At 39.5% G+C, this 15,713-nt stretch overlaps 1 protein-coding gene and 1 pseudogene across 1 annotated transcript in view; one reads left to right on the forward strand and one right to left on the reverse strand.

Moving 5' to 3' along the window:
* Window positions 1–15,713, reverse strand: part of IPPK (inositol-pentakisphosphate 2-kinase) — an 80,673-nt gene that overhangs the window by 54,423 nt on the left and 10,537 nt on the right. Inside the window, exon 2 of the mRNA XM_075549868.1 lies at window positions 2,737–2,784. Coding sequence (XP_075405983.1) covers window positions 2,737–2,784 — 48 coding nt within the window. The remainder of the gene's footprint in view (window positions 1–2,736; window positions 2,785–15,713) is intronic.
* Window positions 8,506–10,191, forward strand: LOC142448512 (pyruvate dehydrogenase [acetyl-transferring]-phosphatase 1, mitochondrial-like; annotated as a pseudogene).

The raw sequence follows: 15,713 nt of genomic DNA on the forward strand, positions 1-15,713 counted from the left end.
TCATATTTTTGCTTTCTTTTCAACTGAAGTTTTTTTCTTTTGTTATTGTTGTTGGGAGTTTTTAATTTTTGGTACGTTTTTTTCTGTATATGAAACCCAAGATAGGTAAAACTATAGAGCAACTGGATTAATGGTTTCTTGGGGGTATGGCAGGGGAGGCTGAGGGGAGATGGAGAGCCAATAACAGTGAGTACAAGAAAGTGTTTTAAAATTGATTGTAGTGATTATACAACTCTTTTAATATTATTGAACTACTGAATTGTATGATGTGGATTACATGCCAATAAAACTTAAAAATTCCATGATCTTTTCATCGATTTTTTTCCATACACCTTTTGATTCCTCTCATTTAGAATCCTCAGATTCTAGGGAGGGAAGACTTGCCTCATGAAAAACACCTGTGCCTGAGCCCAAGCCCAAACACTTTAAAATCAAAGCCCTTATCTGCCCCAACCCAACTACTCCACAGGGCCGGATAGTGCTTTGAAGCAGGTCCCCATATAACTCTCAAAACATCTCCATTTGAGAACCACTCCTGCTCCTGGCCAGGTATACAATGGAAAAACTGGAATGAGCCCTGCCCTCCCTCAGAAGTAACCTATCCTGCACCTAACAGCAGTCCTGGAATATGACTTTTCCCCTAATAAGTTACTAGGTACATTGATATTAAATTCAGAATAAATTCTTTTCTTTCCAGCCAGAGATTCTTAAATAGTCGATAAGCTGTTTAGTGAGACAGAAAATCATCGTAGTGTTACTTAACTTTCCCCAAAGGTGCCCAAGGGGGAGCAGTCCAAGGGCCGCTGTGTGTAGTCCTCCCAAGGAGAAAGCAGGTCTTCAACCAGGGGCTGAGGAGAAGCTACATGGGTATAATGTTCACCTCCTCCCTCTGGGCCCCGGGGCCTGAAAGTCTGTTGCATCGCCTTCATGCAGTAAATCCCAAAGCCGAGCTGACCATGTGGTAATACACACTACCGGATAGCTCCCCACCCCATTTCTGGCATGCCTCCGCATATGTCCCCCGAAGCCCTACCTCGGACTATGGCATATGCAATGCTATCAGATCAGAATTAAGCCAAGTAAGGTGCTCTCGAACATGCCTTGTGGTGCCAGACAGCCATGGGAGTGAAGGTTCTGATAAAAACAAATGGCACCTTCTTCTCAATAAAAGAATTACCATACGCAATTTCCCCAAGAGAATGTATAGTTGGTGTCACAATGTATTGTTTAAATACAAACAAAAGCAAATCGGTACCTTAAAAGCCTATACTAAATCTAAATCGAAAAAGTAATGGCGGGAACAACCAAATACTGAATTTTTAATTGAGCAGAGGTTTGATTTTGGTTGGATTGGGAATTGCTGTCACCAACTGGGGAAAAGAAATACAAGCCAAAAAGAGAGACGTGGTTGGAGGAGGCCACAAAACACTTCTAGTTTCCAACTTGATGTAGTTCAGTAGAAGTAGAACTGAGAAATGAAACTTCATATAATCTTCCATGGCAACCACCATCTCTTCCTCTAGTCTTCTAGACCAGCGGTTCTCAACCTGTGGGGGTTGAACAAGCCTTTCACAGAGATCACCCGATTCATAACAGTATCAAAAATACAGTTATGAAGTAGCAACGAAAATAATTTTATGGTTGGGGGGGTCACCACCACATGAGGAACTGCATGAAAGGGTCGTGGCATTAGGAAGGTTGAGAATCACTGCAATAGATAGAGCTGTTCATTCCATTTCTCTAGATTGAGTATTCTGCCAATTCCTTCACTTCAACTCATACTAGACACAACCACCAACTCTCTCCCAGAATCCCCTATTTCTCTGTGACATAAATCCCTGGGTTTGCCTACCATTTCTGTTGTACCTTAACATTTTTTTCTAGCCTCTGATGCTTCACACATCTTTGCTTATTTTATAAGTCAAATTAATCATGCTTCCTACTGCACTTATTATAAACTGATTTGCCATTCTACCAAGTAACCAACCTCTTTAAGCAAGACACACTTTGCCACCTTATCACAGTGTTAAAATTCACTGTTTAAAGATGTGACCATTTCCTGCTTTTGCTCTGGTAGTTGTTTTTTTTTTTTTTTAATGATTTTAGAATCTGCCTTATCTGGGCTCAAATCCTAGTGCAGTCATTAATTGGAAGGACAAACGAGGGCAAGTTTCCTGGACTCTCTGAGCCTTCTTTTTGTTCAACTGTGCAATAAAAAAAAAAAGTTTGATTTTCCTTAAAGAATTGTGACAGGGGGCTTTAAAAGGGTCATAGGAAAATTCTATTTCTTTCTATTAATTTTTCCACAAGTTTTTTTATCTAAAGGGCTCAGCTCATAGCCTTAGGCAAAGAAATATATTCAATACATGGTATCTACCATTGCTACAATTGAGATATAGGCACAAACAACATAGTCACATGCTGGGTGAAATGGTTAGACTTCACCCATGCTACATTTCAGGATAGATGGGAGGCAGGTCATTTTTTCTAAACAGCTGTAGCAGCAGCTTTCTGAGGATGGTTAATGGTTGTATCACTGACAGCCACCTCACTCTCCAAGTCCAAAGGAGCAGACTTCTGAAGTGGGTATTTTAAATAAGAAATGGTGGACAAATCGTTCTCTGCCAAACATAAGTTTTTATAACTATCATTAATACTTATATATCAGGCCAAAACATTTTTTCTTAAAATTTTTATTTTATATTTGGGTAGCAATGCCCCACATCCCAATCTTACCTTATTTCTAGTTGGATGAAACTTCAGAAAACGCAGTACCACACAACGCTATTGGAAAATAAAACAAAATTCAAATGAGTACTCTGCTTAGAGTCTAGTGGCTCAAAGAACTAAGGCCCAGGCCTCCCATGTGAGTTCCCACAGAAAGGAAACTGTGAAGCCACAAGACACCACTAATTCCAGAGGATAGCTGCCCATGACCCCGAGAAGGCATAAAACCTTCAGTCCCATGCTAGAAGAGTCACAAGGATGGACAGAGTCTCTGACCCACTGGTCCACTCCCAAGAGATAATGAAGGATAAGCTACTATACATAAAAGCACTATTTATAATTCCAAAAGAACTAGAGATCCCTAATAAGACATTTAACCAAAAATTTTCTACAAAAATATTTATATTAGACTTCCAAAGAGAACTAATATCCTGAACTTGGAGCCCATCAAATCAAATCAAAGTTCTAGAACTCTGAAGAGTCATGGGGCTTGTGAATTACATCTACCGTATATACTCGAGTATGAGCCGAGCAGAATATCCACTGAGGCACCTAATTTTACCACAAAAACGGCATAAAAATGTGCTGAAAACTTGGTTTTGAGGGGCTGGCCCCAATCCCAACTACGTGGACACCTGCCCCTCCTCTCAGAAGAATTTATTTCAGAGGACAGCATTGAAGCTGCAGCTCAGGGAAAGAGACATGTCTGATCAGAACACACGGGAGCAAATGAAGAGGGAGGAAGAGAGAGTGGAGCACACCCTAGCCCACCAAGCCTTAAGGACAATATTCCCTCTCAGAGCAGCCAATCCACAGAGAAGACCACATGGCTGGCCCCACTATGAGACACGACATCCCTCACTGACCCATATAGCCCTTCAGGGGGACAACACTGGAGACACAGTGTGGAATCTGATCCCACTACACCAAAGCAAAACACTAATAGTGTGCAACAGAACAGCAAGGGGAACAGAGCAATGAGGGCCGCAGGGAATACAAAAAATAGACTTCTGGGCCAGGGTTTGGCACCCCGTCAGACTTGACGGGGAAATACTCCTAAAGGCCAACAAATAGTCCTTGAACTAACTACAGGTTCTTCTTTATGGTTGTTGTTGTTTTCTTTTTTGTCATTGGCTTTTTGTTGTTGATGATGTTTTGTTTTCTTTTGCTGATGTGTTTTTCCTCTGTCTTGTTTTTGTGCATGTTATTATCTCCGCAGGTCTATCTAAATAAAATAGGCTGGATGAACAATCTGGAGGAGAAAACAATGGGACCACCGGTTCTGGGAGGAGGGGGTTGCAGAGGGAGAGGGGGAGGTGGGGGTGAAAGGAAGTGGTGTTAACAAAGCTAGGGACAAGGGAACAAGTGATCCAAATCACTTATGGTGAAGAGGGTGTAGGCGACCTGGTAGGGTCTGATCGAGGGTAATGTAACCAAGAGGAATTAGTAAAACCCAAAGGAAGGCTGAGCATGATAGTGGGACAAGAGGAAAGCAAAAGGAAAGAACTAATATAAGTCTAAATAAAGGCATGTACATATGTAAATATATTTATATAAGAGGATGGGGAAACAGATTATGTGCACATAGTTATAGGTTTAGTATTAAGGTAGCAGAAAGACATTGGGCTTCCACTTAAGTACTCCTTCAATGAAAGAATATTTTGTTTTATTAATCTGGCATTCCATGATGCTCACCTCCCCAACACTATTGCTGAAAACAAAGCAGGTGCATAAGCAGATGTGGTGAAGAAGGATGGTGCCTGGCTATCAAAAGATATAGCGTCTGGAGTCCTAAGACTTGAAGACCCATCTAGCTCGGACAAGCAGCCCTCTAGCTCAGAAGCAACAAAGCCCACATGCAAGAGTCACACCAGACTGTGTGATCATGAGATGTCAAAGGGATCAGGTATCAGGGATAAAAGAACAAAAAAATCAAATCATTGTGAATGAGGGGGAGTGTAGATTGGAGACCCAAAAGCCATCTGTAGGCAACTGGACATCCCTTACAGAAAGGTCGCAGGGAGGAGAGGAGCCAGTCAGGGTACAAAGTAGCAATGATGATACAAACAACTTTCCTCTAGTTCCCAAATGTTTCCTCCCCCACACCCTAACCCCCACCCCCACTATCATGATCCCAATTCTACCTTACAAATCTGGCTAGACCAGAGGATGCACACTGGTACAGATAAGAACTGGAAACACAGGGAATCCAGGACAGATGATCCCTTCAGGACCAGTGCTGCGAGTGGTGATACTGGGAGGGTGAAGGGAAGGTGGGGTGGGAAGGGGGAACCACTTACAAGGATCTACATATAACCTCCTCCCTGGGGGATGGACAACAGAAAAGTAGGTGAAAAGGGACATCAGACAATGTAAGCTAAGACAAAATAATAATTTATAAATTATCAAGTGTTCATGAGGGAGGGGGGAGCAGGGAGAGCAGGGAAAATGAGGAGCTGATACCAAGAGCTCAAGCAGAAAGCAAATGTTTTGAGAATGATGATGGCAACAAATGTACAAATGTGCCTGTTACAATAGATGTATGTATGGATTGTGATGAGTTGTATAAGCCCCCAATAAAATGATTTAAAAATAAAGATGGACTGAAATGTCCAATCAGGACTGCAACCTTTAGATTCTAGCACCCTGTGATAACCAAATTAAGACTCTTCTTTAAAAAAAACCAAAACTCGGCTTATACTTAAGTGTATACAGTAATCCCAAAATAGAAATCAGTCACTGAACATATTAAGTTTCTTTAAATTCTTTTTTTTTAGTACCACCCAAATTACTTTTTGAAAAAATTATTTTATTGGGGGCTCTTACAGCTCTTATCACAATCCCTACACACATAGATGTGTCGAGCACATTTGTACATATGTTGCCGTCAACATTTTCTTTTTACTTGAGCTTTTGGCATCAGTTCACATTTTCCCAATGTGTGTCAGAAAAAGACCAAGATGGCAGTAAGAGTTCTGATCAAGTTTTTTAGACCTGAACCACAATAGTAGCATGTCTGTCAAAAAATCTGGCTTCCTACCTCCCAGAGCCAAAAACAAGCTATCCGTCTTTTATTGTTCAGCCCATGTAGCTTTAACCTGTTATCATGTTTGCCTCTTCATGATTGCAGCAATGCCATATAAGAATGGTGGTGACAAGTCCCATCCCATTCCAGATGGTGGACCAGGCAACTCATAGGTTTAGGATAAATGAAGAAAGTGGATTCTGAAATATATTTATATTCCCTGAATCCCATCTCAGTTGAAAGTAGTCAGACTGGTCATCACACTATATCCTGAATGAATTCAGAGTCTGAGTCCTGTTCTCTTGGTGGGGGTGGGGTAGTGTTAGGGTCAGCTAGAGGCCTAGATGATCTATCCCAAATTGCCTTACATGATCCATTCCAGAGGTCATGGGCACATAACCTATCAACTAACACAGCAACATATGATAATGAGGTTCACTGGCTGTGGATTGTGAGGCCAACCATTATGTTGGAACAAGGACCAATGAAGATGCAAGAATAATGGCCAATGGGAAAGCAGGATAGGGGCTGAGGTGAGCCAATGGGGTCCTGCAACCCAACCCCTATAAAATTCAATGTTGTACCCCTAGACATTGTCATCTTCCTCAAATCATGAGGTGGCCTGCTTCCTGATTGAAGTGTACTTTGCTTATTACAAAATCTTGGTCTGCTTCCAAAAAAGAAAAAGAAATGGAGATTCCCTAATGTCTAAAACAAGAATAGTAAGGGTTAAGAATGTGGTGATCCCTATAGGCAATGGAATACCTTGTAAAATAATTTAAAAGAACATACGTTGTTAGGTGCCATCGAGTTGGCTTCAACCCATAGTGACCCTTTGCTTAACAGAATGAAATACCCTGGAGCCTTTTTTTTTGGGGGGGGGGGGGTGTATACTCTTGAGTCTTGAGCCATCCTCACAACTGATTGTTCCTATGCCTGAGCCCATTAACCCATTAACCCTTCCTGTTTTTTGGCACCCCTCCACATTACCAAACATGATGTCCTTCTCTAGGTACCAATCTCTCCTGACAAAATGCCCAAAGTATGTAAGACAGTCTTCTCATCCTTGTCTCTAAGGAGCACTCTGGATGTACTTTTTCCAATATAGATGTGTTTGTCCTTTTAGCAGTTCATGGTGCTTTCAATATTCTTCCTTTTTTTTTTGCAGCAAATATAAAAATAATTTTATTTCTTTAAAGAACATTTTATTGGGGGCTCTTACAGCTCTTATAACAATCTATACTTAAATTGTGTCAAACATATTTATACATATGTTGTTATCATCAGTTTCCAAACATTTACTTCCTATTGGAGCCCTCAATATTCTTCTTGATCACAATTCAAATGCATCTATTCTTCTACAGTCTTCTTTATTCAACGTCCAACTTTCACATGCATATGATCCAATGGAGAATACTATGGCTTGAGTCAGGAGCAACTTAGTGCTCAAAGTAACATCCTTGCTCTTCAATGCACAAGAGGTCTGGTGCAGCATATTTAACCAATGCAATGACTTTTGATCTCTTGACTACTGCTTCCATGAGCATTGATTGTAGATCCTTGAAAGATAAAATCCTTGGCAACTTCAACCTTTTCTCCATTTATTATGATATTACTTATGGGTCAAGTTACGGGGATTTTGGTCTTCCTTACATTGAGTCGTAATCTACACAGGCTACAATCCTTGGTCTTCATCAGCAAGTGTTTCAAATCCTCACTTTCAGCAAGCAAGATTGTGTCATCTGTATATCACAGGTCAATAAGCCTTCTTCTAACCCTGATGTCGCACTTATCATATAATCCAACTTCTCTGATGATTTGCTCAGCTTATAGATTGAATAAATATGATGAGAAGATACAACCCTGTTGCACACCTTTCCCAATTTAAAACCATGTGGTATTCCCTTGTCCTGTTTGCACAGTGCCTCTTGGTCTCTGGACAAGTTCTGAATGCGTACAATGAAATGTTCTGGATTCCCACTCTTCTTAAGGTTATATAGTTTATTATGAGCCACACAGTCAAATGCCTTTGCACAATGAAACACAAATAAACATCTTTTTGGTATTCTCTGCTTTGGAGTCAAGATCCACCTGATATTAGCAATGATATCCCTTATTCCATGGCCTCCTCTTAATCCTGCCTGAACTTCATGCTGTTGCAACCACTATTGAATGATCCTAAGTAAAATTTTACTTGCATATATATTGTTCTATGCTTTGAGCATTCTGTTGGGTCACCTTTCTTTAGAATGGGCACAAATGGAATACTTTGTAGAAAAACTTAAAAGAACATAATATGGAAGATTTGTACTATAATAATATGTTATCAACTGATGAAAAGTGACAGAACAAGGCTTATAGCATAAACAAGGTTTATAGTATTGAGACAGTTTATTGTGCCAGCCTGGCCGATAAACACAAGTGAGATTAATTGAAGGGCAGAGAGATAAATGGCTCAGTGAGCTTCGCCTTTCTTGTCTCTCGCTCTTTGATCATCGGACCAGTGTGCGGCTGCCTTGCTTGTCTAACACAAATATAAAGCCATTTTTCTAAAAAATAAATAAGGTTTATAGTATAAAGCCTAATATTATAAAGAGCTTATAGCATAAAGCCTTATAGTAAAGCCTTATAGTATAAAACCTTTTTTTTCTAAAAAATAAAAATTCAGGCGGTAGTGGGACAGGGGTATGGAGGGGGCCCGCCGTGGGTGAGGGGTCAAACACTGGGGACCCAAGTGGGATTGCTTGAACTAAATGCCTGGTGCTGCTGCTGCAGTCACCACCTCACCTAAAAGAAGCTACATGCTCCCTTCCAAACCTGGAATCCCAGTCAGACGTTCCGGCCTGCCTCTGTTTACTGATACAATGCCAGCGCTAACTCCACTGGTCCCCGCTGCTCTGGAAGTGTGACCTGAGCAGGGTCTATGGCACTGTAACTGCTACCACAAGCTCTTTTGTTGCTCATTACCCCACGCTCCTCAGAGCTGCCTGAGATATGTAATACCGTACCCAGTATTTGCAACCTTTGCAGGCTGAGAGAACTGGGCTCAGTGCATCCAAGGGAGGAGATATGCTATCATGACACAGAAATTCTACCTCATACCTTCCCAGTCAACACATCCTTAAAGATAATGAATACAGTTTCAACATGCCAGAATTTGATGGTAAAACAGTACTGTCCTTGGCTTTGACAACAACCAGCTACTTGCAAATGCTCCCATTGAGGACCAGTGAAGTGCAGCAAACGGCCCGCAGACCAAAGAGATACTTTGGGGGTTTCAATGGCCATGCTGGCTGTGCTTGTTCCCAGTCAGTGGAAGATTCTTTTCTTATATCACCTTATCTTTGTGGCCCCATGAGACCTTCCTAGAGATTGGAAATGCAGTGGAGAGTAGGCAAGCTCTGTTGCCCATCCTCTAGTGGCATAAGCACCCTAACAATTACTTCATTAAGGAGGCCTCCAAATTGTACTTCAACAGATGCAGGGCTTAGTGGCAAGAGTGTATAGAACTTAACAGGAGGATTAGCTGACACTGATGTTGAGGAGGGCTTAATTAATGTATTCAAGAGGCTTGATAATGACATATCCTTGGAGATCCATATCAGGAATCCCAATTCTGTTTTGTTTGTTTTTAATCCCAATTCTTTCCTCAACTACCTGGTATTTTCAAGTGGACTTTTTGGTGGCTACTGCATGTGTGGCCATGTGGATGGTGTCGACCTTTGTATGGCCAAAGAGGTGATAGCAGAGCCATGCTGGTCGTACAAGAACAGGCTGGGTCTTGGTCAGTAGTCACACTCTGTAATGACCACAATGCTCAGAATCAAAGCAAACTGGAATGGCTGAGATTCAAACACCCAAACAATGAGATCAAGAGTGTAGTAAAACAGTATCTGTTGTTTGGCTTACTGATGCCTTTTAGGGCTTTTGGAGGAGCTCAAATAGAACGCTGACCTTTAAAAAAGAGTGATAGAATTTCACCCAGACCAGATGAATGACAAAAAAGTTTCTCTCTCCTAATTATTACTCGCCTCCTTATCTTACTGTAGAGCCAGAGGTAACTTATCACAGTTCAGGGCCCTAGGATACGTTTCTGATGGGTTGTGGGAGACTATGCATAGGCAGGATGTGGTTAGAATTATGGGAGAGTACCTAACAGGCATGCACCATCGACTGATATCAGCTAACTCTGGGAGAGATGCATGGCCTTGTAACAGAAAGGAGAGCCAAGATGTCATCAATATCCAAGGATCAGCTTGTAGCAACCCATTTCATTCGCCATGCTGTGGGCAACGAGTTTGGAATAGTAGACCATGAACATCACTCCAAAATGGTTTCCTGAAGAGTTTGCTTGGATGTAGATGTGCAAAGATGACATTATAATCATAATTGTTCCGTTCAATTCTCACATCATGGGTACACATCAAAACCAAGACTAGTGTGTTTGACCCCCAAAATCTCAAAATAAATGGGCAGAGTGAAAGAAATTATCATAAACACCACTAGTGGATCTTTCTAAGTATTTGTCCATTTCATACTCTAGACTGTCTAGTCCTCCAAACTGACTTTGCAGCAGGGTAAAATATCATCTAATTCTGGTCAAAGTCAAACCTCTCAGCACCTGTTTATGAACATACTCATTTTGTGAATAAGGTACTCATTTTTGTGGGCATCTCAAAGCATTTGACTTTTACCAATCTGAGAAAGTCAGGATGACCAAGACTTTGAATAGGTCTAAATAGGTCTGGGGTCTTAAAGGCTTGCTTACAAACAATACCAGTGACCAAAGGGTTTTAAATCACATAATCTAAGGCCAAAGGAGGGAATAGTATCAAAGCTAAATTGTGAGATTCTGACTTTCGGAAGGCCATGGATGACAGTGGAAGCCCAAGATACATTTGTGAGATCAACATAGGAAATAAGCCTTCAGTGATTTCCCTCTATCCACAATGGAGGGATATGAGTAAACTGATTACAAAACAGTGTATTACACAGACAACTATACTATAGAAGATCAAAATGAGAAACCGGACTTTAACGGTTAAAACCTTGTCACTTGATCCCTGCTCTGATACACATTGGGCCTGATCTGGTTTTCAACATCTTCTGTGTTTGTGTTGTTGTTCACATTGGGGTTTAACTCAGCTGTGTTTTGTAATTTGGAGTGGCCCTCTTGAATTTTTGTTACATGTTCTACTGTTGTTTTCAGTATATGAAACCTGAGATAGTTGAGCATCTTGGAGACAACAGGGAGAATAAGGGTTCTTGTAGGGGGTTGGTGGGGAGGAGAGGGTAAAGGGGAGCTGATATCAAAGAGTTCAAGAAGGAAGAGAATGTATTGAAACTCGTTGTAGTAGCAATTGTACAATAACGCTTGATGTGGTAGAACAATGGGATGGTACACTACTGTATTAACTCTCAATAAAATGGTATTGAAAAATAAACAAACGAATGATGCTAAAAAAAAAAAGCTCGTGTCTTACTGAGCATATACTTGCATGGTAAAGGAGAAGAAAAATCACACTACTCACACTTGCAGACCCTTTTCTTCACTGAGAGTTGAATGTATAAGATGGCATGTACTTATTGCCTGACTTCCTAGATATGCAATTTATATACTGTCCATCCAAATTTGTTTTAGCCTGAAACGGGTTTCTAATCCAATACTTAAGCCATAAATGACCAAAAACCAAGCAGTCTGAATGTGGAAGTTTTTGTGGTGATCTCAATGAAATGCTTCTTACATGGAAGAACAATTCTTGCTCCTTTCCCCACTGCTGTTTTCCTAAGGTATTTAAACATTTTCGTTTTTCTCACACACTTGAAAACAAAGATTTTAATTTTATCAACTCTTCTATCGATGTTAAATAAAGAGAATTTGTTTGTATTGATGAAAAACTTTATTAAGTTTGAAATGAAAAGATGCAGAGTAAAAAAGGGAGATTGGTATATTCCATTATTGCTATCAGTAGTCACTAACATATTTCTTTTACCATGCAATCCCCAATGGCTTCTCATACATGTATGTGATGTAGGTAGACTGCTATTGGAAAATATATTGTAATTTATTAGTAATAACAATTTTCACCCCTTCTGGAATTTTAAGGATGATACACAGGAGAGGTGGGAGATGGAGGACAGAGGAAGGCCGGGTGGCACAGAGGCCCCTCCTGTCGGTCCTGGGTCTTTCGGCACCAAGATGAGAGGTTGGAGACACGGAACAGAGATAGAATTTAGCCAAGAAAGTGAAGTTGAGAAATATTTTATTGAGGCAGGGAAAGAACTCCTGGAAGGGTAGGGAGGGCAGAAAAAGGGACAGGGGCATCTTGCACCCCTGGGCAGTTTCCAAAACCCAACAAGTTAGGTCAGGGAAATCACGCCTGGCAGTGAGGCAGCGGGACATATATAGGGCTTGCACCAAGGATGTGTACTGATATGGGGAAGGAAGGCCTTCTGGTGCTGCAGTTGCAGGATCTGAGTCAGGATGTGGTCTGTGAGTAAATTATCCTGGAACACTACTGAGGGAAGGGGATGTACAGACCCAGCCTGGAAAGATAAGCTCCTTGGAATGTTGGAGGCAGGGACTGCATAGTCCAGCTCTGGCCTTGAGAGTCAGGGGGAAGGGCCCACAGAGTCCAGCAGGCTATTTTTCGGAAGAGCTAGGGGAGGTGGCTGCATGGTCAGGACCCAGCCCAAACAAAACACACACACACACACACTATGTTCAAATATCATTTGGAAGTTTAAGATTTAATATTACCATTGAGTATTGATAAACAGGGAAGAAATTTTAATTTCGCCCCTAGGTCAATTTGATTTAAAATTGCTAACCATCAAGAGTTGTATGAGTCCCTAATAAAATGTAAAAAAAGAAAAGAGGAGAAAAAACTGATTAGGGCAAAGACCGTACAGATGTGCTTTATACAATTGATGTATGTATATGTATGAACTGTGATAAGAATTGTATGAGCCCCAATAAATTGTTAATATTAAAAAAATAAATAAAATAAAATGTAAAAAAAGAAAAGGGAAAAAAAGAAAGAAAGAAAAGAAAATGATTAGGGCAAAGAATGTACAGATGTGCTTTACACAATTGATGTATGTATATGTATGGACTGTGATAAGAGTTGTATGAGCCCCTAATAAAACGTTTAAAAAAAATTGCTAACCATATTGTAGCGTATGTGCAGGAATATAAAATATGTGAGAAAATTTAAAAGGTAACTATTGTGCATGACTGATGCTTAAACAGAACACTAACTTAATAGCATCAAGTGGTATCTCCAGCAGTCTCCCTAACTATATGAAATCTTTTCTAGATGCTGTATCAAAGTAAATAAAGATAAATATATTCTAATTGCTTTGGGGGAGCTTATTTGTTATGAAACAAATGGCAATTTTTTCATGTGTTCAATGGTGATCTGTGTACAGTTATGCAAATATTTTCTTTGCTTATTCTAGCATCACTACTTAAGAAAGACTGATATATAGATTCTAATAAAAAACATCAATTTTTCATTATGTAATTAATGACAGTATGCTGAGCTTTCAGAGTTTTGGTGGATTATGAGTTTAAGGGCTCCCTATAGGCTGTAGATATTGAAGGCAGTACATTACTGACTGATAAATTTGTTCCAATTTGAAAATATACTCAGGAAGATTGCAGCTCAGAACATCATGTAATGTTTGTATATGAGGCGGGGGGTTGTCTCTCTGAAAAAGGAGCAACACTGTATCAGCTCTCATTAAAGACAGTCTGCCAGTCAGCACAATCAAAAACTCCAGGATTCCCACAAAGGAGAGAATTCATGTACAATGACCAGTTAGCAACTGATGCTTAACCTGGAAAGCTCCAGGACTGATGTTAGTTAACATTTTAACAGAATTTCTTTTCCCTTTAAATTACGAATATGTGAAAGCAGTTGCTTAAAACACATATTTTTCTAGAGTAAATGCTCAAATTTGTCCAGAGAAGAAATAAAAGTAATAAGGATGGGGCTAACATCTAAGAACAATTAGTTTTTATGACATGCCCTACTTGATACTTGCCCTCTTGAAGAGATCACTGAAGATATGGGTTCTATAGCAAAGAATGGTGAAGAAATCAGATGTGCCCAGCTATCAGGAAGAATAGGGTGTAAGGGGGTTTCAAGGCTTGTCTTCAAACAAGCAGCCATCTAAATAAAGCATCAACTAAGTCCGCATGGATGACGTAAACCAACTTGTGTTATGCAAGGATTACAAATAATACAAACAAAATCCAGAGGGAAGAGTATCAGAACTTAAATTCTGAACACACAGTTTCCAGGAGGTTATGAATGACAGTCCGTGGATTAAGTCCCCAGTGAATCCCCTGTGACCATAGTCCAAAGAGCTGAAGAACCTTGCTATCTATCAGAGGACACTGTAAAGTCGATGATGGCAGATATAGTTTGGTGAAGATGTAACGCCTTATCATTTGATCTCCCTTTTGAATCATTTTAGTTCTTTCAGTTTTTAATATTTTCTTTTCTGTATATACAACTTTAAAAAAGTGATTTAACTATGGAAGTGTATAATATGTGAATATTGTATCAAGAAAACAACTTAAAAAAAAAAAGAAAGAAACCAAACTTGGCCTATGGTTACCCTGGGCAAAGGAGGAAGATTTTTTTATTTAGGAGGTATAAAGTTTATGTCAATGATCATGGAATAATTTGAAAAAGGATATCAATAATGTTTTACAGAAAGAAGAGTATAATCAGTGGCATAGAATTATACATGTAAAAGTTGTTAAATGTTTTGTTGTGTATCTTTGCCACAATTAAAAAATATATAATTACACAAATAACAATAAGTACAAGGAAGAAGAAAATCTTCTACAATCAATTGTACAACTCTTTTTGATATGACTGAACTATTAAATGTAAGACGTGGATAAAGTGCCAATAAAAATGTTTGGGTTTTTTGGGGGTTGTTGTTCTGTTTTCTTTGTAATTGAGGTATTTCTGTTTTGTTTTGTCATTGTTGCTGTCTTTTTTTGGGGGAGGGGGGAGGGAGGAGAGTTGTGTTTTGTATGCTTTTCTGTATATGAAATCCAGGAAGGAAAATCTAGAGGCAGTAATTTGATTAATTTTACCTAAGGGCATGGCAAGGGAACTTGGGGAAAATAGAGAACTAAAAAGTATGAGAGAAAAATATTCTGAAATAGATTGTGCTGAATGACTGCACAACTCTTCTTAATGATAAAATTGTATGATATGTGAACTATATGCCAATAAAACTACTTTAAAAAGAAGAAAAGTGGGGGTTAATGTTTTAGTACATTATTCATAAGTTAGAGCAAAAGTTTACTTATCAGCAGCAGGACATATAATCATGGCCTAAGTCACATTTTTCATCTCTCTGACAACAGAAAAACATGGAATGCTCACTTATATTTTAGAAAATGATAAGAATTCAATTATTTAAACAAGTTTGAAAAGCAAATAATGAACAGAAAGAAGACAATACAAATACTTAGTAACTTCAAAATGTAAAGAAACACAATCTGTAACTTAAAAAACTAACAAAAACTGCATATACTGTAAACATGCAGTGAGTGATCAGCAAGACCATGGTACCATGGTCTTAGAATATGAAGTCGCACCCTTATATGTTAAGCAGTCTGACAATGTATGCCAACAGGACATGAAAGATGTGCCCTTTCATTCACTTTTGAATGTCCAGCCCAAATTCTCAGAAATATGAATGAAGCCTTATGTACCAAGATACTCAGCAAAGCAGAGTTTGGTTTTAATGACAAGGGCAATGAATGTATAAGGGTGCTTTGCTCAATTGATGAATGTATGGATTGTGATAAGAGTTGTATGAGCCCCAATAAAAAGATTTATTAATTTAAAAAAGAAATAAATATTTCACAATATAGGGGGGGGGGAGTACAATGTGAATGGTCAGCAATACAAAAATGAGGAGACCCTGG

The sequence above is a fragment of the Tenrec ecaudatus genome, chromosome 5, assembly GCF_050624435.1.
Source record: "Tenrec ecaudatus isolate mTenEca1 chromosome 5, mTenEca1.hap1, whole genome shotgun sequence".
NCBI lineage: Eukaryota > Metazoa > Chordata > Mammalia > Afrosoricida > Tenrecidae > Tenrec > Tenrec ecaudatus.